This window comes from Parus major, chromosome 6, assembly GCF_001522545.3.
Source record: "Parus major isolate Abel chromosome 6, Parus_major1.1, whole genome shotgun sequence".
NCBI classification, from domain to species: Eukaryota; Metazoa; Chordata; class Aves; order Passeriformes; family Paridae; genus Parus; species Parus major.
In genome coordinates, this window is record NC_031775.1 from 5,611,977 (window position 1) to 5,638,477 (window position 26,501).

A 26,501-nucleotide genomic window follows, 5' to 3' on the forward strand; every position below is an offset into this window, starting at 1 on the left:
ACAGCCACAGCTCAGAAGATTGAAGCTGCTGCAGAAAGCTTAATAGTAGGGCTTTTAAAAAGGTAGACCTGATTAAAAAGGGAAAATTTGACAGCAATGTCATCTCTGCTGACCTTTTTTGGAATGAATATAGCAAGGAGAAAAGTTGGCAATGGAGAGCAAAAAAAAACACATGGAGAAGGGTTAGCAGGAGAGGTTCAGAGAAAGCTGATGGGGAAAGACTTGCAACACTTGAACACCAAACAAGCCAGTGAAGAGAGAGCCCTTGAAACCTCTTGCCTCTCTAGCTACAGACTACCCCTGTGTGCATTGCGTTTTTCTGGCATGATTGGGGGGAGCACTGTGTGATGATGAAGCCTTTCCTGAACCAGGCAGGTGCTCCAGCCAAGGCAGAGTGACTCGGCTGGCTCTGCACTGCCCTGTGTGCCCTGTGCAATGGCTTTTGCTTATAGGGCTGCTCTCATGCCAAGGTTGTGTCTGGTTGTCCTGCACAGCAGTGACAGAAATCTATCCATGGCTGGCATGTCCTATGCATTTTGGCTTCTTGCTATAGATTTGACCTTTAGTGGAACATGTTGCAAGGCTTGGGTGAGGTGGAAGTTCTGAATCCTGAGCTACATCCTGCATGGCTGCCTGCAAATGCCCAAGTAGTTTTCAGCTGTGCTATGGGTTTCAAATGTCTAATATGATTCTGGCTCATTAATAATTCTCAAGATAAAAACCAGGAATATAATGAGCAACCTGTATTGTCGAAGTGCTGTGCACAGAGTTACTGTGTTTGCACACCTCATTAAGCAAGAGGGATGCAACATCTAAGTGGGGCAGACCTACATGCAAGTAATGTTCTCTCACCTGGTCCAAGGCAGGAAAATCCAGCTTGGCTTCAAACAGTTTTTGCTGACTTTCTGGGATTCACTTATGTTTGTTTTAAAACATGACAAAGATGCAGTTAGTTTGCGTCTCTATCTTTTTTCCCTTCCATTTGTCAACTGAGTATAACTATTGTGTGGGTTTTCTTCCTGGATTGCTTATTCAGCACATTTGAAAAGAATATTGAGTATTCTGGATAGTCATAAATGCAACTGCAGTCCTAAATTGGAGTCCTGGGTATCTGATGTGGATTTGCACCCATTTTATGTGCTCTTATGATGGCTGTAGTTATATTTCACCATGTATATATGAAAGTAATACCATGTTTTACACATCTTAAAGAAACTGTGGGGATATCCTGGGTATGATCAGGACATGTATGCCTTCAGATTCATCTTTTAAAAGCTCATTTCCTGCCAACAATACATTCTAAGTTCTTTAAATATGAAACTGATGTTACATTAGCCAGTCTGAAAAAACTCAGCTGAAATTAATGCAAATGATTAGGTGGTATGTAGCACACTCTTGCAATGGAAATGGAGTCTATTATTAGGCAGCCTGATATGTGTGGAAATATGACTAGTGATCTGTAACAGTTTCCTGATGTAACCCTACCCAGCAGTGAGGAAAGAGCCCTGACTGTTGATGAATTTTATTTGCTTCTGCAAGCAATATGGGCTAGGACACCTTGCCCCAGCCAGCTGAGCACTATGATTTTATTAATGTTGTCTTTAATCGGTAAACAAGAACCAAGATTTTAATGTTTTGAATTTTACTTTTCTAGTTTTGCAGGGTTCCTTTCCAGAGGAAGCTATTTCCAGAGATGCTGCAACTTACATTTTATCTGAGAGCCTTTCCTTCTGTTTTCATGCTTCATTCAAATCATGAGCCCATAGGTTCAAATGTTTTTTAGAAGATGGAAGGACAGGTACAATGTGATAATCTATGCCTTATTTGCTTGAAAACAGGTCATCAACATTGACAGTGGGAGGGGTGGGTAAAGGTGGTAGATGTAGGTAAACAGTTTTGTCATGTAGAATTCTGGATTGTCCTGTGTTTTATAGTCACTGACAAACAGATCTGGAACAGATGGAATGAGATGCTTAAGTAATTACTCTTTATTGTACAAGAAAAATTTATTGTTTTTTGCATAAATTATTCAGTTACCGTGGAGTCAGTCATTAATAGAATATTTATATTCTTATTTGCAGATCCTATGAAAGTTTATTGTAGTTGCTGAAACACAAGACAAATGAAAGTGTGAAATATTACTAGATTTAAAGTGTACTCTGTGCCTTGCTGAATTGATGGGCTTTATCATTAGCTGCAAGAAGAGGTTACATTCCTTTGGTAGCTGTTAATTTGTCTACATCATGCTGATCCTGGATTCCTGCATCCAGCACTGACATTGAACAATGTGCTGAGTAAGGGCTATAAAAATTGATGGAGATGTTTGCATAGCATTAAACTGACATGGAGGTATTTTTTTTTAATGGAGAGATATTTCACTTCTGGTCATTCAGGAGGACCTTTCACATATACATAGGGTGAATATGTTGGGCTGAGCATGGTATCAGCTGGATAAAAAATGCCAAAAATAGAAATAATACAGAAATCCAGTTGAACAGGACAGAAAGCAGAAAAAATTGATTCTTGTGAAACAGAATTACTCAAACTCAGAGGACTCATTTCAGTGATGTCTTGCTGTAGACTCAATTAAGTTGAAGAGCCAAGTTAAAGACTTGTCAGTCTTCATACAAAAAACAGTGTTTAGAGATGTGTCAATATGCTCTCTGATTACCAAAATCCATTTAGATTTTTTTTTTTTAAAGCTATTTGTTTTTTTAAATGTTGGCTTTTAAAGAACCAAAACAGTTCTGAGGTTATACACATATGCTCAATTTGAACTGTGCTGTATCAGGTAATGAATTTTCTCAGCACAGCTGCTGTTCCTGGTTTCTCACTTTCATGGCTCTGTGGCGAAGGCTTGACTCCTTTCTTGTATGTCCTCACATTTTCTGTGACAGCATCTTATGTTAGTTTTCTGTAGTGTGTCCACAGCTTCTTACAACTCTCTTGCTCAGCTTTAGCTATGAGTTCAATGTTTGGAGTACTTGCTTGGGTTTTTTCCATTAGTATTAAATAATCACATCAGTCCAAGCAGACTTTATTAGCCCTAGTGTCATTTCATGTTTTCAGGATCTAGAGGCCCAGATGTCTGAAATGAGCAACTTGATGAAATTCTTGACTAGAGCTATATAAAGAGAATAAAAAATGACTGGTGCCTGTACTCTGCCTGCAGATGCTCAAGGTTTCATCCACTGAGGAAAGGGAGCCTTGTGCATGTGTTTGAGGAAGAGCTGAGACAGGACAGAACCTGCAGCTCTGTGGTGTCCCTGCTTTGCTTTCTTCTCTTTGGGTCACTAATGTCAGGTGCAGGTGTTGTGCTGTGTTTGCTGCAGTTTTGTGAGGAGGAGGAGAACACATGGCTGGACTGTGGGGCTGAGCACGAAGCCCTCACCAGTCTGTTCACTTAGTGTGCAAAAAGGAACATCATGGAATGCTCAGGTGTTTACTGAGTGCCTCAGGAGGCCTCAGGGGAGCAGCCCTGCACCTGTTCCTGACTGAGACCCCGTGCTGCTGTACAGGGATTAGGTATGGTGGTTTTCCAGGCCATAGTTTTGTGTTTTCTGCAAGTCAAACTGCTTGCTTAAGGCATCCAACTGCATCCTTGTGGGTGCGTTGCTGTAAATGCACTCACACAACCTCTGCAGATGCTTTTTTCTTTTATTTTACCAAAGATCAGCTGGGTGTTTCTGTGGTGTGAGCTCAGGTGTGACTGCTGGCACAACATGCTGTACTGTGCTGCATGGCTGGGAAGGAGCTCGGGGCAATTCCTGTCTGAGCTGCCTTTGCAGTCATGGTCCCTAGCAGTGTGACTGCAGCAAATGCTTTTCTCCTCTGCCTTTGGCTCCAGCCTTAATCTTACCTGGTCAGTTAGACTGCCAAACTCAATTTCACTTAATTCAAATTAATGTATTTTCCTCTTTTGTTTCTCTCATTGCAGACTCCAAAATTATCTGTCTAACCTCTTCCCTTCTTTCCCATGTCACACACAGCTCATGTTGAAAAGTCAACATGTTTCCAGTGATTAAAGACTAGATGCAGCTGAGTAACAAGATGAATACCTACACCCCCTGTTCTGTAAATGGCCAGTGCTCTGACCAACTCAATATTTACAGATTGTATCTAAATTATGTGGGGTTTTGTGGTTATATGTTTAAATTTTTGATATATGACATGCATATCAGGTTGGATTAGGGCACACAGTCTTCTGTTGGAATCAAATTACTTTACTTTTTAATTAAAATATACCTGGGTTGGAGTGGCTGTGTGCCTGCTTTGCATTACTTAGGGGACCATCCTCCCCAGTTTGGATAACTGAAATCATCTGGCATGTCTTTCTCAGATTCTGTGAATTACAATAAATGCTTTGCATGAGGTTGTGCAAGAGATCAGAAAAATGCTTGATGAAGTAACATTTGCTTCAAGTTAAGCAGAGTCATGTGGAGGTGCTGTGAAGAAGTAGAGAACAAAAATATATTTGTGAGACTAGATTTGACAGACTGGTGCTTCCCTGGTGTATTCATGATATGAAACAATTAAGAAGTCACTCTTCTGGGTGTATAAATTTTAGGTACCAAAAAGAATCCTGGAAGAGAGAGATGGAAAGAAGAAATTCCCACTGAGCAGATCATTACCTTGTTGCTTTAGAAACAGAGACCTGAGTTTTCATATGGCTGACTGAATAACTCCAAATAGGGTTTCAGCATATCTGAAACTGGAAAATTTGATGGAGATGCTGCTGCCATCTAAGTCCCTCTGGGGGAAGGTGTGCACTTTGAGGGTCTTCTTTTGAGTTTTCTCAAATTTTGTTCAAGAATTAGTATTACAAGATGGCATAAAGCAGAGCTTATTGAACATAACAGGAGCAACTCTTTTGAAATGAACCAGTAAGGAGGGGTTCTATGCCATTGGAGAAATAGAAATGAAAAACTGCCTCTGCCTGGCTTTTACATGGGCTAGGACAGTGTCCATGGTGCAAGAGGATGCTGAAGCCTCTACTTAGTGTACCCCTCCTTTTTCTTTTTTTTAAATTTTTTTTTTCTTATCCCTACCTCAGGCATTGTGCAAGCTTAGAGGCAGAGAGGAGGCAAGGACTAATCCTGTCTTACTTCTTTATAGCTCTTCAAATAGGCATTTTTGTGTTGAAACTGTATTATTTATGAGAAATAGTAGCGTATGGTGCCAGAGATAATTGCTTCGGCAAGAGATTAATGCACCATGAGCTGTCTGGAGCTGAAGCTGGAAGCTGAGTTTCTCTTCAGCTGTGGGAAGCTGTCAGAAACCAGCAGCAGTTTGTGGATGGAGCCTCATGGGAGGTCTGTCTTTCTGGAGGATGATTTGGGATGCAAAAACTGGCCTGGTACTTGCAACTTTTCCTGATACTAATCCAACATTTCAAATTCCCTTTGAAAATGAGCAGACAGGGAACAAACTATGACTGCAAAAATTCTGTGTTCCTTTGTGTTTTTCTTTACATCTTTTGGTTTCTTGGAGAAATAAACCTGGAATTGGCCAATTTCGTGATATACACTGAAATATAATAGAAATACAGACTTTAAATAATTTGTAGGGCCTGAAAAAGAGCTCTGCCTGCTTCATTACAATAGTTTTCAGCTTGTGGCTATTTTTGCTGGTGTTCTGCTCTTTAGCAACAATGGCATTTAGATAATGAAGCAATACTGCATTTTGAATGCTGACTTGTTTTCCCTGGAACAGCATCAAGAAAATGAAGAGGTTTAAGTGCCAGGTGGAGATTAGAGGAAAAAAATGAAATTCAAAACAGGAAGCAGAGAGAGGCAGGCTCCAAAAGAACCTTAATGCCATTTCACTCCAAGGGAGGAATATTGACAATTATTGATCTGTTGCCTGCCAGTCACTTTCAGTTCCACAAAGGTGCCAAGGAATTGTGCAGCTTTCTGAAGGCTTTTCAAAAGCCTTTAAAAGAAAGATGATACTAGAAGGTTTAGTGGGCTGGGAAAAAAAAAAAAATAAAAAGAAAAAAGAAAAGAAAAAAAAAAAGGTAAAAAAAGAGCCAGAAAGCAGTTGGAGCATTTGCCTCCCACTGTTTCATTGGGCAGTTCTCCACATGCCTGTAATTCAGCTGCCTGGAAACAGGCTCAGCTGAGCCACCTCAGGACACCAACACATCCCTTGCCAGAGATGGGCTCAGATAGAGAGAAGCAGCTCCAAACCTGCCAGGTGCTGTGTCTACAGTAGGAAGGAGCCTTGCCGTGACTCAGGGGTATCTGCTCAGGCACAGCTCTGGACTCGTGTGTGCCTGGCTGATGGAGAAGAGGCAGCTCCTGTGTGCAGACATATCCATCTCTATCCTAGGGCATCCCCTTCCAGAGAAGACCCCTGAGCAGCTGTGAGCAGAAATCAAGTTAGAGGGGACCCTGCTGGGCTGACAAGGGCTTGCCTGGCAGGAGGTGGTGTGGCCTGTGTGCTTTTCCCATAGGCACAGCGAAAAGCCATGCAAGTAGCAGCAGGGGAGAGCAGCTTTCTTGTTAGGACAGCAACTCTTCCTTGCTGATAATTTAACTTGGCGAGTAGGCCTGGTTGGCAATCAGATTGTTGTGATGAAGGATATGTGGCAACCAGTCCTTATGTCTGTGCTATGACTTTTACCAGCTAGAATGTAGGAAAACTTATACTGATACTGTAATAATCAAGAGAGAGAGATGTTTCATTTTTTTCCAATGATTACCTAATATGATATGCATTTTTCCATGTCTACTTCTGTCTTGGTCGTAGCTCTTAATTCCATTTTTTCCTTTTGCTTGAGAAACCCTATGGTTTATCTATCAGGTCCATATACTATAAAATGTGCAAATTTTTAGAATTTACTAAGTTTATTGTTTAGACTGGCTCATGATGAATTGGTATAAAATGTACAAATGCTGTGTGTGAGATGAAAACCTGTTTTGAAAGCCAGTAATACAGGTTTGTCTGATGGAATCTCAGCTGTGTGCATCAGCCCTGACTGTTTTTCGTGATAATTCAGGGATGCTTTTATGGGCTTAGCTCCCCAGGGTTCTCAAGGCTGTGGTGGTGCAACTGATGTATCATAGTATGACAGTGCCTTCTCAAAGCCTGCAGCTGGCATCAGCAGAGCTGTTTGCCTCTAATCCAGAGCCACCAGAGCCTCTCCAGCTGGATGTGAGCAACAGAGGACTACCCACATCACATCCCTGTGGGTATGCACTCCCTGCTCGGCTCTTGCCCACCAGCAAGGCCTTTCTTTCCTCCTTGGCTGGATGTTTGGAGGCTCCTAAAGCTAAGACACAGATCACCAAGTTAGCAGAGCAGGCTGCTTGTAGCTTTGAAGGGAAACTTCAATGAACCATGAAACCTCAGTTAATTATTTTTCTTGCTGCTATTGTTTTTTACTGCTGCCAAGAGTGGATTTACCTCTGCCCTCTCTCACAGGGATCCTGCTGTTCCTAATGCTGCTGTAAAAAACGGGTTTTCTAAGGAGTAAAACTAAACTTTTCTGTTTTCCTTTTGTGTTTATCCTTTCTCTATCTTTTTGAAGCATCAGAAACCCCCACAAGTAGCCCATTCAGCAGCTGGAGGCCACGGCCCCAGTGTGGAGAGTACAAAGGCAGCCCCTGGTGCTCGTCCAGCCCCTCACACACCCAGGCTGGGGCACTGCCTTTCCTCACAACCCTTCCCCTGGGAGGCAGGGTGCAGGGAGACCAAAAGCTTTGGTTTTAATTTAGATGTGGCTCTTGAAGTCAGGGTGGCTTCTCAAAGCACCACACATCCTTTTCATACGTCTGAAGTCCTGCAGGGGATGACTTTGATCCAGAGGTTGTAAAGGAAGCGCTGGAATTTCAGCTACACAGTATGAGCAGTTACATGTTTAATTTGTGCTGCCTGCAGCCTCCTGCTCTTTGTACAACTGCGATGCGAGGAGGAATCATCCCTCCGGCCCGTGCTGTTCGGTAGGAAAGGAAAACCCTGCCCAGGGCCTGGGGCTCCTTGCCGTGTCCGCAGCGGGGCTCGCAGGACCACCTCTCTGGCAAGCCTCGTGTGCCCTCTAGCTGCTGCGGCCTTCCCGGGAGCGGGGGTGTCAGCAGCTTCCCTCAGCCTGGCCGCAGCTCGCAGGCAGGACTTGAAAGCAAATTCTTCAATAATCGAAGTTAGAGGAGCAGTCGCGACCAAGAGGCTGATTGCAGTGACTACTGCCTTGTCATTAATCAACAGATAAAAATTATGTTTGCTGCTCAGGTGGAGAATTTGCTGCTTTGAAAGGTATTTGCCTACAGTTCACACGTTCAGCTGAAGCCGGAGTGGGAGGGAGTGACATGTCAGCAGGGTCACTGCTGTGGCATCTAGTAAGATGGAAGAGAAAAATGTGCAGTGGGACGGGAGCAGAGTTAGAGTAGAAAATTCTTTGTTCTAATTTTGTAGTTCTTGCCTTTTTGCGATGTGTTTCTCTGCAGAGTGCAGATTGCTGCAGGCCCACTTGATTTGTGATTTGTCTGACCCTAACCAGACAAAAGAGCCGTCCTTTTGTCTGTCCCAAAAGGAGCCAGCAAAGGTGGGGGAGCTGCTTGTGCTCCAGCTGCCTCTCAAACACTGCGATAAAGGGAGTTCTGCACATGGGGGCTGGAGAAAAGAGGATTTGAATGTCCCAGGGAGGGGATGTCACAGCAAAACGCTGCCCGTACCCTCAGCCACGAGCACAGAACACCGCTGTGAGAGGGCCAGCACACTTCCCTCCCTCTTTTTAGCAGTGTTGGGGGGACAGCACCTTCAGCCCCAGCAGCTTGAACAGGCTGAGCAGCCGCTGCTGTGGTGATGGGCACAGCATTTTTAACAGGCTAAATGGCCACAGCTGTGGTGATGGGTGCAGGTGGAGCTCGTGTGCAGAGACAGGCCAGGCTGAGCCTGTGGGGTGGATGTAGATTTTTCTGGGGCTAGGTCCATAGGTAGGGGAAGAAAGCTCTACTCAATAGTGTTATTCAGACCTCGTTGTGGGGTCTTGTGGAGAGGGCTAAAATTCTGCACTAGTTTTTAAGTGGTATTCCTTCTGCTAAGGAAGAGGGAACCATCTCTGCTATCTGTGCTGTACCAGTGTGGTGCTGCTTTTCTTTTTCTCCTGCTTTTCCAGTGATCCACCAAGGGGTCACTGGAATGTCACTGTAGAGATGACTCAGCATCTCTACAGTTCTTTGCCTTATTTTGCTTACTAAGTTTGTGTTAAAAACCTCCCCCCAATTCCATTCTACTGTAGTGTTACTTCTTTATGACTTATTTCCCAGGACAGGCTTTATATCTGAAGCAATTATAAAGCATGTTGGGCTTAATTGCATCTTCATATTTTAAAAACTGGATGGGTCCTTGCCCATGTATTGGCTAAAATGATTGTGTACATGTTGTATAAACAAGTAGGTATAACATGTACACAGAGGGCCACCTCATAGTGTTTTCCTTGCTGTTGTAGGAGGCAGGAGGGACAGCAAGCAATAAGAATATCTGCAAACCTGCAGTGTAAAAACCTACTCAAAAGTAAATATCAGGCCCAGGATCAGCATGGCCTGGGAAGCTGTGGCATTGTGTGTAGGTGCCATGGAAACAGCTGCTGGTAACACAGCCCTCAGCTTGTGCTAGGTGCGTCCAGAGGGAAGTGCAGTGCTGGCTGCACTTTTACTAGGAGTTAATTTCTACCTTCCACCAACTCTGGAGGGAAACTGCTGATTAAGATGATGCCTAGCAATTATACTATGATAATTTAATTGTAGGGGAACAGCCCAATGGCTGCAGTTAGCTTTGGCCAGGCTTCATGGCTCTGTGGAGGGGAAGAAAGGTGATGGTGTCTTGTGAGCAGCACAGCTGAAATACTGGCACTCTGCTGCAGTCTGACATGGGAGCAGGCGCCTCCCTTTCCATTTGCGTAAGTGAACTTAAATCTGGCTTCTTCGGTCCTTTCTCACACCCTTCCTCCTTTCTGAGAAGGCTGATAGTCTGCATCCAAAAAGGGAAAGGGAGGGATTTAGGGTAATAGTGCACAGATATTTTAGAGGCTTTTTGTAACACCTCGCAGCTTATATACAAAAATGTTGTAAAATATGTTTGGTACATGCTGGTATTTGTTCTTTTTAGATAGCTATTCATGCTGTAACACTAATATCATAGTCTAAGTTTTCCTATGTAGTGAAAGAGCAGAATGGGCTGGGGTGTTTTAAGTGTTGTGTGTGCTTTTGCCATGGTAGCAGGGCTGGCCTGGAGCTCCAGCTCATGGCTTTGCTGCAGGTGTGTGTGAAAAACATACACATAGTTTCACTATGGCAGCTCAACTTCAAATTAATGGGAAAATCTTTCCCTTTTCCTTCTGAAAACATAGTAATAAAAACATTTAAGAAGAGTCTGGTTTCACAATACGTTGAGATAACATTACAAAAAAAATAAATATTAAAAATCCCCCTTTAGATACTGTTTAAATTGTCCTAATTGCAGAAATGATAAATCCAGGTGTTCCTGGTTTGGACTTCTGCTCTCATTACCTGGTAGGAACATGAGGTCAAAATGCAGCAATTACTGTGGGTAATGGCACCTGCCTGTGAGGCAAGCAAGGGGCTTAGGGGAGGTGGGAAAGAGGGCAAGGCAGCCAGGTCTCCTTTCAGAGTGCCAGGCAGAATTTCCCCTTTCCTTAAATATTCCTGAGGGATATTATTCTTAAATATATATTTAATATATATGTATTTTAAATGTATCTAAGCATACATTTAGATATATATATATTTTAAGCACCCCAGTAGGGCTGCAGAGCCAGCTGTGCCCACCTGGGGCAGCCCCCATCCTCACAGAGCCCCCATCGCCTGTCCTCAGAGACAGGCATCCCCCCAGAACCCACAAACTTTCCAGCCCATTCTCTGATAGGATAAACAAGCAGCTTCCTTCATCAGACAGGACAAAAGGTGCAAGTTGTTTGTGATTTCTTATGCTTTTGCATAATTTTTTGGGGTAAAAAATTTGGAATAACTGGTTAAGTAGAAAGGAACCCCTTCTGAGACTTGTGCCATGGCTGCTGCTTAAATTCCAATTCTGGTTTCTTTATGAATCTTGCATATTTTATCCTCAGGAATTAAGTAGAAATTCACAAATTTAATGGAGTTGGAAGGCTGTGCACCAGCAAGGAGTCAGCTTTTTCCTGACTTTCGGGGCTCTTTTGCAGGACAGTGACCCCTCTCTGTTCTGAACAGTGCATCTGCCTCAACACAAGGCCCCATCTTCCCTGACTGTAGGGGTGAGGGGTCTTTACTGGAGTTTACCCCATCACAAGTCTTGTCTCAGCTCTACAGAAGAATATTAGTATTTTAAGAATATACAGTAGAAATAAAATCTGTATTAAGATGCTACACAGAACACAATAATTTTAACAAAGTTGTAGATCTTTGATTTTAACCTTTGTAGAGGTTAAAATAATAAAAGCCAGTCACTGTTTATCACTTGCTTGTTTTTATTCCCCAGAAATCATTCTCCTCTGTACAAGTTAGGCACACAACAAATAAGGTTTCACCAGATCTACAGTCCAGCAGAGAAAGAAGCACATTTGGTGTTCCTCTGGAAACCCTCGTACAAGATGCAAAGCAATGTGGGGTTCCTTCTCTTGTGACACAGATGGTGGAGTACCTGGAGGTATTTGGTAAGTTTTTATTTATCCTGCTTGGCTTCTGGAAACTGATATTCTTTGTTTAAGCTGTACTTTTCAGCTGTAAATGCTGAAAAATCCTTATTTACAATTATTGCATTTTCTGAAAAGAGCTCATGATTTTTGAACTCCAGTTCTCATCACAAAGATGTGGTAAAGCAACCACTGCTTACTGTTCTTTATTTCTTACACAGGTCTGGAGCGTGTTGGTGTATTTCGAATTGGTGGCTCAGCAAATAAAATCAAGGAATTGAGGCAGAAGTATAATCAAGGGGAAAAAGTAGACCTTATTAATGATGGAGATGTTGATTCTGTGGCCAGTCTCCTGAAGCTCTTTCTGAAAGAACTACCAGTGGCTGTTTTTCCAGACAATATTTGTTCTGGCTTGCTAAAAACTTTCCAAGGTACAGAATGGGCACCTTCCAAGCTTCTGTCCTTTCTCTGACAGTGACAGATAATGTGTTCATCCCACCTTCTATAAACAAAGTTTTATTTCCTTAACCTGAGACTGATATTTAATTGCTTTGGAGGGACCATCCATCTATGAACCTGCCTACAGTATTTTTAAAATACATTAAGTCTTTTGGATTCCCTTCCTTCCTTTGGCAATGAATCCTGCAATCTAATTCTGTATTCTTCGAGAAAGCTCCTCTTCTGCATGTTTTCTTTTTAAAATTATATACCATACTAGTTACTGAGATAATATTTTTAGTTTTAATGTAATCACCACCATAATGCTGCTTGTGCCTTTATATAGCCACTTCTCTCTTTTCCAAGCTGAAGTTTTTAAATTAACCTTCTCTCGTAAAGGAGGCTTTTCTGCACATCATTGTTCATGTTTAGATCTGTATTTTTAGTTAGCATTTATTTATCAGTCCTCTTATAATCTTCTTGGTCAGCAGTGTGTGGAGCAGCATGCAAGGCCAGGATGAGCCCTCCCAGCAGTCCATTGCCTGGTTCCCCATTCATTCCTGTAATGGCTGAGCTCTGTTCTCAGTCCGCCCTGTGATTTTTGACTGGTGACTAATTCAGGTGTTTGCATACAAATAAGTGGTTTTGTGGGTTACTTCACAGGCTGCTTTTGTTCGAAGTGCCCATGTAGGAGTTTCCTTACAAAGGAAGAGAAGGGAAGCAGTTTCATGAACTGTGAAAGTCTATGTCAAAAGACCTATGGGGCTTTTGCAAGCACCTTGTTTTTTCTACCCTGAACAGTCTTGCTGTTATTTTTTAAAAATTATTTTTTCCTCCCCATCCCCTTTTCCATTTTTCTCATTAATCAGTTGAGCACCATGGGCCTTGGCCTGCACAGAATGTATTTTTTAGGGCTAAAATTACCCTCAAGGGCATGATTTGCTTATAAACAATGTCAGAGCTATGCAGATGTGTCCTGGTGATCTATGGCAAATTTGAGCATCAGCTGCCAATTATTGAGCAGTACTGTCATCTCGATTCTAGTAACTAGGAGACTTTATCCTACTGATATGGAACTGCTGATCAAATGGAGTTGTTTGTGAACCCATTTTCTGCCTTGTTACCCTTCTTTGAAAAATGAGAACTAAGAAAATGTTAAGTATCCCAAATTTAGAATTTTAAGTATCTCTTGTGTAACTACAGTTGCATATTTATAGAGCAAAGATGTTTTGAGTCTGAGAGCTACCAATTAGTCAGGAAATGAAGATGGCATGGGGCTGAAAGGGTACAATTTCTCATTCCTCTTAATGAGAATCACATGGCATGTGTAAAACCTCTTGGGAGAGTCAAGGCTGACAACCTTGTACTGTCTTTCAAGGCAGCTTTGAGGATTCAGGTACATGACTCCTGCCTGTGATTTCATTAAGAAAGCAGCAAGTGCTGGATGATTCTGCCATAAGAGGAAAAAAATCAGAAACTGAATGTAAAACTCAATATCTGGAAAATCCGTGGTTCTTAAATATTCATAAGTGAAAAACATATGTCAAAATTTAGTATACAAAATCCTTGTTTGGGATGTATTTATTCTTCACTTTGTGCTAATAAATTTTAAACCTTCCTTATATCTAATGTCTATGATCAAATTGTGGTGGTATGAGGAATATCTATGTTTTAAGTTTAGGTTTGTTTTTTTTTTCCTCCAGAGCACAAAATCAACACGACAGAATGCATAGAACACCTGAGACAGCTGCTCAGCTGCCTGCCCAAAGCCCATCAAAACCTTCTTCAGTTCCTGTGTGCTTTCTTGTTAAAGGTAGCAACCTACAGTGCAGTGAATTTCATGACTCTGGAAAACCTGGCCATCGTGTTTGGACCTGCTTTGTTCAAGTGAGTCCTCTCTATTCAGCTGCCTCAAACAGCACAACAAGATTACACCTCACAGGGAGGCTTTCTGTTGTAACTCTGTGTCCAATAGTCAGTGGAACATTTTCTAAGTTCAGTGTTTATATGGTATATTATGGGCAGATGTGACAGCTTCTGAGCTGGCTGATCACTTCCATTCTGTTGGGCACTGACTAGACAGGGCAAGGCTCAAGTAAGAAACCATATGAAGAGAGCTGTTTAATGAAAACTACTTCTCTTAGCCAAGATAAGTGCTGGCCGTGTTAGTTGTTGGATTTGACTCTGAAAAGCTCACCCTCACTTTGACTTTGTAACACCATTTGATACCAGAGGAATGAATCCCTGTTATCAAGAAAGAGAAACAACTCATTCTGCCCTTTCTACTAAAATTCAAGTTGACATCCAAGCAGAGCCAGCTGAGCTTGCAAGCAGTGAGTGCTTGGCTGGAGCTAGAGAAGGCATGTTTGGGGTGATGGTAAGTGGGCACAAAACTGGAAGGTGTCATGCAAGTCAAAGTGGTAAGAAGGAACAGCCTAGTGTGATCAGATAATGGAGGATTTTCCTTTTCACTGTTGACACTAGAGGATGTTAAAATATTTATACCTGTTACAACTTGTAAATCTTTGTTTTAGTGGATCACAGCCATGCTAGCTTAATATGAACTACAAGTTAATGACACTACAAAATAGATATATTAGCAGTTAATATCTTCTATGCAGTAAAAAGGCCTTGTTATTCAGTTGAATGGTTATTTTATGGCAAGCCAAGTTCATTTTAAAAGCTTATATTCAGCAAAATTGGTACCTAGCATCTATGTCAGGCTTTGTTTTGGAGAACTGTACTTTTAAACCTTGCTGATGTTTCATAGGTTTCTAGATGTGGTCTTTGTTTTCCTGTTCTGTGGGTTTATTACTAGGTCTACCAGAATTTGACAAGATACAAGTCTTTGACAAAAGCATGGCAGGGGAAATTAATCTAACAAGGTGTGGTGTGGTTGGATATATGCCACTCTGTTCTCTGGGGGAAAAACCTGACCATAGAGGATATTCAGGAATGCAACAAAACAGTTTTACAAACAGACCCCAAGTTCCTTAATATCTGAGTATTAAAGTTAGTAAATGAGTGGAGGCAGATGAGATTAATTTATCAGTGTTTGGATTAGTTGTGTGGCAATACTTACAAGTATTGGCTGATGCTAAAAGCCTTCACCAAGAATCTATCCCTTGGCCCCCAGGTTAACACAAAAAGCACTTCACTGACTCTCACTTTTCTGCCATCAGGTGACATTTGCTGTCACCTGGGGCTTCTGTGCATGCACACACATGCAAAAAGACTTTGTTCCTTTATCTCCATTCCCAAATTATCCCAATGTGTGTCTGTTGATTCCTGTATCTGCACATAAGAATCCAGTGTGTTCCCTATTGACTGATGAGCTGCTCCAGTTTTTAAATGTCCCACTCTTTTGGGATGTGGCCCAGCTACTTCTGGACATTTGCCTTTGCCTGGTTTTAAAGTACATTCAGCGCTAAACTGAGCATTTGTGGGAATGAGAAGCCTTGAAAGCAATCAAGGTTTTCCTGCCTGTGATCTGTCAAGACAACAGCTACCATAAATAAAAGTATGTCTGCCCTGTAAATGCTATCATTCTGATCTCACCAGCTCTGTGAGACAACCCAGTAAATCTGGAGCTTGGTGGTTTTTTGTAAAACATTTAACTGGTGCTGTGCTTGTTGAGTTACCACCTAGGGTTATGAAAAATTACCTTTTTGGTAGTTGGGCAGAGAGGAGAGCCTGTGAGAGTCAGTGATACACTGTCAGTGAGATTGGGCTATACCACTTCCTGCTGGGTGACCTGGGGCTTTCAGTGATTCAGAATAAATCATTGGTCTTGTCTTGTACAGCAGTAAAATTCAAGGTAGTCAACTGGCAAATCATAGCTGCTGACGCAGGGCAAAAAGTCATAAATATCCTTTATGTCTTTTAGAGCAAGAATTAGCACAATTATCTGGCAAATTATGAAATATTTGGCAGCCAGAGTATAGGAAATTGAGACATGTTGGGTAGTGCTTGCTACAGTTGTTCAGTGTAAATGTGAAGGTTATGGGAAAAAACTGCTTCTAGATCTAATCTGCAGAAATGTGTGCTCTGTGCAATTGCTGGAATTAACCTTCTGGAGGCAATGGCAGCTCCATATACAGCATAAATTCATTGCAGGTGTTAAAACTGTTCTTCATGTATTCTGGCAATCTGCATTTTTGTGAGATTACTTCTTTCTTCTTTGACATGAAACAACTAAACAAAGTTGTTTATGAGCCATTTTACTTTAAATTTCTTACCTGTTTATATTAAAGTGTAAATTCTGTCTATGATTATCACCTCTCTCAATATTTTGGCACTTCTATTTGTGGAGACCTGTTATGTTTCTAGTTTCACTGAAGTGACTGAGTAGCAATATTCAGTAGTTAGAACATGGAATCCTCATGGTTCCTTGGGAACAGAAAAGTAGAATATTAAACTTCCTACATTATAAGCCTAAACTGCACATACTTTGTGATTTGTAGCTATGGTTATTGTAACACAAAAATTGTAAGGCTTAGCACACGTATTAGATTAAAAGTCTAGTTAGAGGATCATGAAAACCTCCACACCTAGGAGAATGTATTGTTATGCCTTTATCAGGGATTTGACTGATGTTACTTAAATTTCCGTAGATACTTTGTTATGCTTCATTTTGGTGAAAAGATTTTTAGTCCTGATCTCAGTAAGCAATTCTTGAATGAGTGCACAAGGACTCCAGCCAGCCAGTTGTTTGCTTCTACTCACTTTGACTCATTGTTTCTGTAAATTTCCAGCAAGCCTGTGGCTGCAGGGAACCTTGGCAGATATCATGGACAAAGCCAAGGCAAGGGACTTGTGTGAACTTTTTAGCCTGTACTTTGTGGCAAAGCAACCTTGCAAGTTTTAGACTCACTTAAGAAAACCAGTAGCTAATTCCTGATGGTCAAGTTTTACTTGTTTCTTATTCATAGTGGGTGTTCTCTTGTGATTTGTACTACAATTGATTATGGGGCTTTTATAGGGAAATGCAGAATACACCTCTATTAGCTATTATTAGCTAATAGCTCTGCTCTTCCTAAGATCATGTTCCTGGATTTAGCAGTGTGGTAACCTGGTTCCCCTTTACTGTCACCACAATAATGCAGTTTCTGGTAGTGGCAGAAGTATCTGAAGAGGCAGGAAGCGATTATTTCACAAAACTAATTGAAAGTCATTGTGGAAGGTGGCTGAACAGAACTAAAAGTGTATCCACTGTATTTGGAATGTACACCTGTTGCCACCCATGAATATCTGCTGATGATACATTGATATTTGGAGTCAGCTGCCTCATCCCAGTCTATAATTTAGATTTGTTTTAGGATGAAATGAGAACTGGGCACCCAAGCACAGGCTGCTAATAAGGGAAAGGAGGACTCAATGAGTGGTCTGAGAACTATTTATCTCCCTGAATAGCTTGTGGAGTGCTCCTTCTGGTAAGGAGTTAACAGCTGGTAGAAGTAGATTCAGGAACAGATGTCTAAGCTAAAGAAAGAAGCTGAAAAAGAAGACAAAGGACTAAAAACATTGCTTCTCTGGCCTGTGAGCTGAGGGTGTTGATGTTTGGGTAAGCCATGAATAATCTCTTAGGATTGTTGTACGCAGCAAAGGCTATTGCTCAGTCAACGAGGTTTTACAAGCAGCCTTGTTTATTGTGGAGAAACTTAGTCTGTCCCAAGAAAAATGGGAATCCAGGAAAGAGAAATGTTACCTAATCCTAAAGAAGGCACTGATGACACAGTGGTTTATCCTGTAAATCTATGTTGTACCTGGCTATAATTCTGCTTAAACCTTCTGCTTTTAAAAGGAGCCCAAACTTAAGTCTTTACAGAATCAACAGTAAGTTTATAAAAGAGGAACACGAATGAAAGCAATTGGACTGGGCCCAGTGTCTATATTTGTACTTTAAAATTGCAAATGAATAATGAATATACTCATTTGGCAAACAGAAGACTGGTGTATTCATGTTCCACATTAGTCTCCAGAGTTTATGAATTTCTTGTTTAAATATTAACATTGTGCTGAGTGTAGCTGAGTTGGTGCAGCATGGCTGGAGAAGCTCCATTAAGGGCACAGCATTTATGTAAATGTTCTCCAAGCTTCCAAATAGTTGGCAGGAGGGAATACACAGGTCTTTTGGGGATTGAGATTAGAATCCTATATAAGGAATCCTTTTGATTATATTATTCTGACTTGACAGGGATAGTAAACATTCAACTATTATTCATAAAAAAACCCAAAACATGGGGAGAACAACAAAGAAAAAAAACCCAACCCAAACTCAACATGGCTACTGGGAACATCTGGAATTTCCACTCCTGATATGTTTGATGTCTGTGGATTAATAAATTAATACACTGAAGCAGTTTGTTACCCGTGTTTTTTTTTCCATACAGTTCTATTTATAAGCTATTCTAGTGATCAGAGTTCACTTTCATAAATGAAGGTAGAACAAAACCATTATTTCCATCCCAATGCCAGTGAGCAACGGCAGATTGATAGATTGCTTTTTTATTTGTCTGTCCTTTTAATCCTTTATTTTGCAAACCTCATATACTGTCAGGTTCTAGCTACTTTGCTGTGCTACCACAAAGATTCACTGTGTTGTGAAGCACTGCAGCAAAGCTGGGGCTCAGTCACTGTGAAGGTCCCAGTGTTGTACTACAGCTCCACTGGTCACCATCCCAGCAATTCAACAATTGCTGCTCTGCTGAATTATCTTGGGTGCTGTGAGGGCTCCCTGTGTCACTCATGATCAGCCCCTGATCTGAGAGCTCTAAGATTAATCGACCTCCTCTCCCTTTAGGATTCCTGTCAGTCCCTTGGCTTATGAAGAACAAAGGCTTTACAATGGCCTCCTGCTGTATTTGCTTCAACACCAGGAGATGCTTTTTGTTGACTTGAACCCTCGTTTCTCACAGAGACAAGCAGATGGCCTTCAGGTAAGAAAGTTACAGCAAGAAATTGGGTTGAAACCTAGAACTGGAAATATGTTTGCTTATGCATAGTGTAATTGATGATTGTAGCTTGTAGCCAGCAATGTAAATATTTGTGATATACCTGAGCTGGAGAGGCAACAGGAGTGTTAAAAATTCTAATTTGGAAAAGATTGCAAGTGCAAAAGGTCTAGAAGAAAATTCCAAGCTGTCCCACTTAAAATAAAATAATGCCAAGCTTTGTTAGATCAAAGCCACTGAATTTTTCCTTGAGTGAAGCACTTTTTATTTTGTGTGTTTTTGTCTATGCATTGGTGATGCAGTAAAGCAAAGTCAGAAAGTCTGAAACACCTCTCTTCTTTTTTAGATCTCACTGTGTACATTCCAGCCTCTCCTTGGGCATTTTCTTTTCTAAAAGCTTGTTAGCACTTTGATTTCTTTTTTGCCTCTTTGTTGAAAACCTCATGATGGAAGAAACATGATGGATGAATCCTGGTTTAGAAAGAGGGTCAATATAAATCTTGTTTTCACTTGATGTGGTGTATCATTGCTGCTGAACTTGAAACTGATTTTTGGAAAAAGACATGAAGCAAATGTTGTTGCAAACCCTGCAGTTCAGTGCTTCACAGTGAAGTTTTGTGATTCTTGTGGTCCAAGGCAAGGCTGGCGGCAGTGTGCCACATCAGCTGGACTGTGGAAGAAATTAGCACTGCATGTAAATGTGGATGATGATATTTGTGTTCACGACTCCTTAATTTTCTGGCTTCTTTCTCCAAGTCTCCTTGTTAAGGAAAACTATCAGACTTCTAATACAAAGTCAATTCCAGTACTTAGAACAGACTACATATCCCAAAGGGAATACTGAGACTGTAATGCTCCTTGGAAGCTTTCTTTGAAAACAAAACCTGTACAGATGCAAGTTTAAAGAACAGACTATACTGATAAATGGATGTTTATAAAATATTCCTTCAATGCCACAAGACTTGACCCCAAATGCAACACAAGGATTGTTTCACACTCAGTGCTGGAACCCATGCTCCCAGCTCCCCTTTCTCTCTGAAGAACTCCCATGTCACTATCACCTCTGGGAGTTTCTGAAACAAGTAGCCAAATTAACACAAAAAATCAAAATATTAGCTGTCCCAAGATATCTACTTCTGTTTGCAAAGCTAGAGGAAGCATCTGCAGATAAAAGAAATTGGAAAGGTATTAGAGAAGCCAGGATGCCCAGCTTTCACTTGCAGCACTTTTGTTTTAAAGCAGCTTCAATCCCTTGTAATTCTCCAAAATGTCACAGTCTGTCTGGAATTGTGGTGATGTGGGAAAGAATTCTGCTGAAAAGCTCCTTTCAAGTTCCTTAATAAAACCTCAGACAAGACATAGCCATGGGGCACTCTCCTGCTCTGAGGTATGCTTAGGAAAGAAATCCTCATCTGTGGGTGAGAAGGGAATTCAGTATTCCATGGCTGATCTTGTTTTTGTAATTTTTGGCAGGAAACCCAGAGCATTGGATAGGTACCCTTCATCTTTCATAATGTAACAATTGCTCAAGGTTCACTAAACTAGAAACATCAAAGTTAGGTTTACAAACTAAACATATTAAAAGTCCATGGTTTTCTTCCAGTAAAACAAGCAAAAAGTGAAATGGCAAACCTGGCTCAGATTCCTTGTTGAGTCCTGGAAATGAAACTTGTTTTTATTGGCTTTTACATGGATACTTGCATTTGGACTACTTAATTCCTCTGATTTTGTTGTTGGATTGTCTTTTTTTTTTTTTTTTTCCACTTCAACATTTTAAGTTAACCTGAGCTCTGTTGAACTAAAGACATGTCAATGTGGCAGGCCTGCCATATAGCAGACAAGACTTAACCCTCACTTGTGTTGTTTGTGGGCTGAAATGGGTAGATTGATTTTTCTGAGCAGAGTTCTTAGTGTCTCAAAGTGCTGGGAGCCATCCCACTTATGCTCTGCGTGCTGCCTGATTCAGACTGACAAACTGGGAGAAGAATTTCCAAGTGTTCGGTAGTTCAGAACTATTACCCTGGGCTGGACAGTAGACTATTCACAGCCACCAATTATATATAAAGATAGAGGTTTAAAGTTATATCCTAGCTATGATGTGTTTTAACTTGTAATTTTTTCCTGTGTGTTGTACATACATTTTTTGCCTCTTAAAACAGAGTCAGAATGCTGCAGCTCTTACCAGGCTGGGGTTTTGTGTCTATGTGTGAGTTTTTTCAATTAATTTATTTGAGTTTTAATTTTTTCTGCCCTCCAGTCCACTGCTCCTGAGCATTCACTAGCATTTAAAGCTGTCCTGTAACCTTCTGACCTAGCCCAAGAGCTGCACTGATACTAAACTGATTTTCATGTTTAGATTAAATAATTCTTTAAAAATAATTTTGTGGTGTTTGCTTCGACCTGAGATCTCTAGGTAATTGTGTTTAACCCAAGGTATAACAGTAGCTGTGTTGGAGGTGTTCAAGATTATCTTAAATTCTATGGTATAATTTAATTATGAACCAAACCTTTTTAATTGCAATTTGTCATTTCTCAGTCTTGTATTCCAGATAAAAGTTGAATATGAATTTTTTTTTTTTTTTGCATCTAGTCCAAGAATGTGTTTTGTATCTCCTCTTTGTACAGAAGTCATAGATAAATCCTTCCTGATTGATGCATGCTACCTTTGTCTTGCAAACAAACAGGAGTATGACTTTATTGGTGCCTACAAGCCACTGCTTGTCTCTCCATTAAAGCATAGGTTTGGTTAGCAGAAATGCCTACACCCTGAGGAAAGGAGTCTTATCTGTTGTTCTCTTCTCTTGCTTTGTCCTTTTATGCATACTTCACTATATATCAGCAAGGCTGCTCTCTACAATCTTAGAGAACTATTATGAAGGGATTGCAGAGCTCCAGGGGGATGGGGAAATGGAACTGGACAATATCCTGGACCTGCAGGTTGACCACAGACAACTCAGAATGAAATTCTGAAACTGTAGTGTGGTTTGGAGCTGGTCAGAAGAGTGCAACTAAATATTTAATGGCTACTTTATCTGCTTGAATTATGGCTTTATTGGGAAGGCTTCTGTGGTCTGGAGAGTTTTGTTAATCTTGTGGGTTTAGCTTTTTTCAAAAGCAAAATAGATGTTTCAGCATTAACTCTGTTCTGTGAAAAAAAATGTGGTGCCTGACTCACATGTGAAGTGGTCATAAAACAGAATTGTGGTCTCTCAAATGGAATATGCTCAATGTGGAGGACAGCAATAATTTAACTGATGTTTTACTTTGCTAATCCCATGACAATTCTTGTTGAATTAGCTGAAACCTTTCAGAACAACCAGTCAACCAGGCATTATCTCACTATCTGAAGTTTCCAGGTTAAACTAAATTGTTCTGTTAAAACAACTTTTCCTGCATACCAGAACACAATTCCATTTCCTATTTTTGCTCTTAACAATTTTTCTTAAATTTAAAGTGGCAGAGGTGTTGATTACTTTCAAGTGCTTTCCTTAACAATGGTATGTTTTAGTTGGTTTTAGGTGTGAACATAGCAAACCCCACAGGTACCACATGACGTACCAGAAGATTTGTCAGTGTATCTGTAGGATTGCTGTTACATTATAGAAGGACTTAATATTATTTCCCATTCCATAGAAAAACTCTTCTCCCTAACCTTCATAAATTTGCCAAAATAGGGGCTCATTAAACATTACATTTTTATTTTCTATTTGAATACTGACTGGATGAAAAATGCCACTTACGGAGATCAAAGTAGGCAGACCCTATACCCCCACATACATTGTGACCAATAAATTGTAAAGATGTGTTTCTTCTCTTCTGGAAACACACAACAGAATATGTTACTGACTGTAGGCATAAGGATTTGACAAAAACTGCTGTAGGCTGGGCAAGTTTGGCTTGAAACAACTCAAATGGATGTGGCTGGAGTACTCATTACTTCTAGGTGTTTAGTGCCAGGGCCTTGCTGCCTGTGGGTGGAAGGAATAGAGCTTTTCTGTGCTGTGCTTGTGATCTACAGCAGTCTGGCCTTTGTACTGGAGATCTGTAACTTGGAAAGGACAAGTGTGCCTGCTCTCCCTTTCTGGGGATCTGCAGGGCATGGAGGAAATGTCACCAATTTAATGTTTGCTCCAGCATCGCTGGGGGTTCCTCTTGACTTGCTGGACAAGTCCTCTGGAACACTGCTGCCACACTTCAACCCCCCGGGTGGGTTGTGTCTACTTTTCTCTCTTTCCCATCACTAGTACATAGAAGCAGTTTTTTTGGGTTTTTTTTTTTGGTCTGGGTAAGGCTGCACTGGGAGTGAACCTTGTCAAGAGAGGGTGTGTTCCGTGTGATAGATGAGGACACTGCTGGGTGTGCTGTACTGTAACAGCAGCTCTCTCACACAGGAGGAGAGCTGCTCAAGCTGAATGCTGAGGCTTTACTGCAGCCCATGGTACAAGAACAGAGCTTGGGCAGTGCCACGAGCTGCTTACAATGATCACTGGCTGTTTTTCCATAAGGATATAAAGTGCATGAGAAGGCAAGATATTTCTAAAGCTGGTAAATGCTATAGGCCTTTCATGGCTTGGAAAATAGCTTTGAAGGCAGTATGGGCACTGAAACCAACACAGTGGAGTCTCACCTTTGTAACTTATTCTGTGAAAGCCCATTTTCAGTTTGGCTGAGAATGGAGCACATCAAAAGCTCCCACCATAGTCAGACTTACAGAACCTGTATAGATGACAAGATTAAGGGTGTTTATCTGCAGTTTGTGAAGGGGAGCAATACCTGATGTGTTCACGGCAGCAGCAGCCCGTTGCTTTGCTCACAAACATCAGCTGCACTACAAGGAGGAGGATTATAATTAGTCTGCTGGCGTATCCACTAGAATAACACAGATCTCTGCTTTCAGAGGGTTTGTGTGATCTTCCTCTGAGGTTTAAAACATTTACCACAGCACCTGACCCAACTCTAAGATTTTCAGGCATCTCAAGTTAGCAATAGAGGAAGGAGCCAGCAGCATTTTCTTCCACGTGGTGTCAGTATTGTTCTCTCTCACTCCAGAGCTGTTTTTCCCTTTGAACATAACCCTTTAATATGTTCTGAGAACCAATCTTAAAATTAGATATTACATTTCTATTTTTGTAGTGTATCGGAGCATCAGCCTGTTCCTTCCTCAGATAATTAATTGATATCAGAGAGGCATGAAGGAAGGGTATGAATTCACCTCCAAACCATTATGAAATGCAAGCCTTTTTTATTTTATGCTTGTGTCACCTTCCTTACCTGAGCAGTATCTAAGGACTGCCAATAAAATCTCTTGACGCTTTTGTGTTCCTGTTCTTTGGTGAACACGGCCAATTTGATTTGTTTACTAATGTTAAAGACTTATTGAAAAAAACATGAGAAGTGAAATCTTTGATAGGAAGCAAGCCCTTGGGAAATAAAATGTATTCGTACTGAAAGGCTTATGATATATAAGCATCAAATATTTCAGCGTTTTGACTTATCTTTGGGTGTACAGTAGGGGAGATGAATGACATTATTTAAAACCCTTAGCAGTTTTTAATTTCATGCAAGGTTAGGGTCAGAAGTGAGAAATGTTTTCAGAAAAACAGGAGAGAGATGTATAGTAAAATAAAAACGTGAAAAAATATTCACTGTCAAAAAAGAAATAGGGAAAATTAGAAAATCCAACTTTTTTAAAACGGTAGTTAATTGTAGGTCATTTAACTGTACTTAGTTACAGAACAACAATGAATTTAAACGGGTATTCTGAAGGCACAGTTTCCTCTCATGCTGCCTCTCCCACGCCCACCAGTTCCTAGACTGCTTTGTTGCTCTTTAATTAGTTTATTTCGCCTTCTCTGGCAAGTAGGAAAACATCCTTAAGCACTTAAACAACACCAACTGAGAGAAGAATAGGGCTAGCACTTATCGCCTTGCATGCAGAAAGGCTCAGCTCAAGCTTGAAAGGGCATTAGCATGTTAGAACCCAATTCAGTTTCCCTTTCTCTGCGTTTTTTTTTCGTTTTCTCCTGTAGAGTGGAGTCTGCAGTGTTTATTTGCTTCAAGTAAAAATGGAAATGCATGTTCATGAGTCAGCATTTTTGCTAGATAGTTTCCAGAACTATCAAATGCTAGGCACCTTCTTATTTTGTTATGAGAAGGAAAGGGATGAAATATGCCTTAGTAAAATTACAAGTGCAGTTGAGCCAAAAAATATGAGAAGCAAAAGGAAATGTATGGTGAAGTTGCGTGCTACACCTGTTCCTTGGGGTCTGTGTTTAGTAAATTTACATCCAAGTTGCTTTGATTTACTGATGCATCATCTTTAAAAAAACTGTGGAAAGAAACTGGGGAGGAATAAGTGAAAAAAACATTCCAAGGCCATTTTTAATTTAAGGAAATATTACTGCTGTTGGCTTTGCATGCATGGGTTGGCTTCTATGGCTGGTAATTTAGATGGATGCTCAAAGCTAAGGTTCTGCCAGCAACTTTAAACCTGACCTTTGAAATTTCACTGACCATCTGCTTTAATTAGATGTTGCCCTAGTCTCACAAAGATTGAGGCTGGTGAAGGAATCATAGCGTGAGCCTTAGGCTGTTCTGCCAAGTGCTGGTGTAGTCAGCTGTGCCTGGAGATGGTTTTGCAAAGAGCGCGGCCTAGGACTGAGTTGTTCTGTAAGCTGCTAGGAGAAACAAATACTTGAAATGTTGCTGGTTTGATCTACTGATGCTTCCAGTATTCAATTGGAGCTTTGCCTGGGAGCTGCTGCTGTCACTGGCTGCATGAGAGCAGGCACAGGAGCTTTTGGGTAGTTCTTACACATAGGAAGCTAGGCAGAGCAGGGAACCACATCTTATACAGCTTAAAACTGACCTCTGCTCCATTTTGCCCATGGAGGGTGATGCAAGAGAGGCTGAGATCTGCCAAGATGGGCAGTGCCTTTGCCTGGCACAGGCAGGAGAAGAGCTGGGTCAGGGAAAGGCTGATCCCTGTGCCAACCCTGTGTGCTGGGCAGCGGGAAAGCTGAGCAAGTAGAGGTCTAAGTAGAGGAGGATAGAAGATATCATAGGCATATTTACAGGCTCTAAGATCTGTAGCTTTAGGATCTTTGTGTGTTCTTTTACCCTTCACCAAAGACATGAAGATGAATAGGACTACACTGAAGGGAAAAATATTACTTTAAGGAAAAAAAAAAAGAAAAAAACCCCAAAAGAAACATTTTGGTGTACTAGTGATTTGTACAGTATCTTTAGTATTTTCATAGAGTTGTAATGGAGATCAAATGAAGAAATTGTGATTTAGAACTCTTTACTCTTTTGGTATGTTTTAGTTCTCTGACTTCTAATTTTATTTCCAGGCTCTCTGGGAATTCCATGGATAGCTTTGACTTCCATAACCTTTTCCTTGGTCAATACAAGAGGACCATGCAACAATAATAGAGATTGAGCTGGATTTGGATACAGGGAGCGCACTGTAACTCAAAACC

The 26,501-nt window shown here is 41.0% G+C and overlaps 1 protein-coding gene across 6 annotated transcripts in view; it reads left to right on the forward strand.

Annotated features, from left to right (window-relative positions):
* Nucleotides 1-151: 151 nt before the first annotated feature.
* FAM13C (family with sequence similarity 13 member C) overlaps nt 152-26,501 on the forward strand; it is a 127,170-nt gene continuing 100,820 nt past the window's right edge. For 2 of the 6 annotated variants that reach the window (XM_033515478.1, XM_019007254.2), the window contains exons 1-5: nt 9,383-9,898; nt 11,476-11,650; nt 11,851-12,060; nt 13,771-13,954; nt 18,870-19,005. In XM_033515478.1, coding sequence (XP_033371369.1) covers nt 9,869-9,898; nt 11,476-11,650; nt 11,851-12,060; nt 13,771-13,954; nt 18,870-19,005 — 735 coding nt within the window. In that variant the 5' untranslated portion in view covers nt 9,383-9,868. Of the gene's footprint in view, nt 1,799-9,370; nt 9,899-11,475; nt 11,651-11,850; nt 12,061-13,770; nt 13,955-18,869; nt 19,006-26,501 lie in introns of those variants that run through there. The other 4 variants (XM_033515477.1, XM_015632885.3, XM_015632894.3 and 1 more) reach the window with 4 other exon arrangements.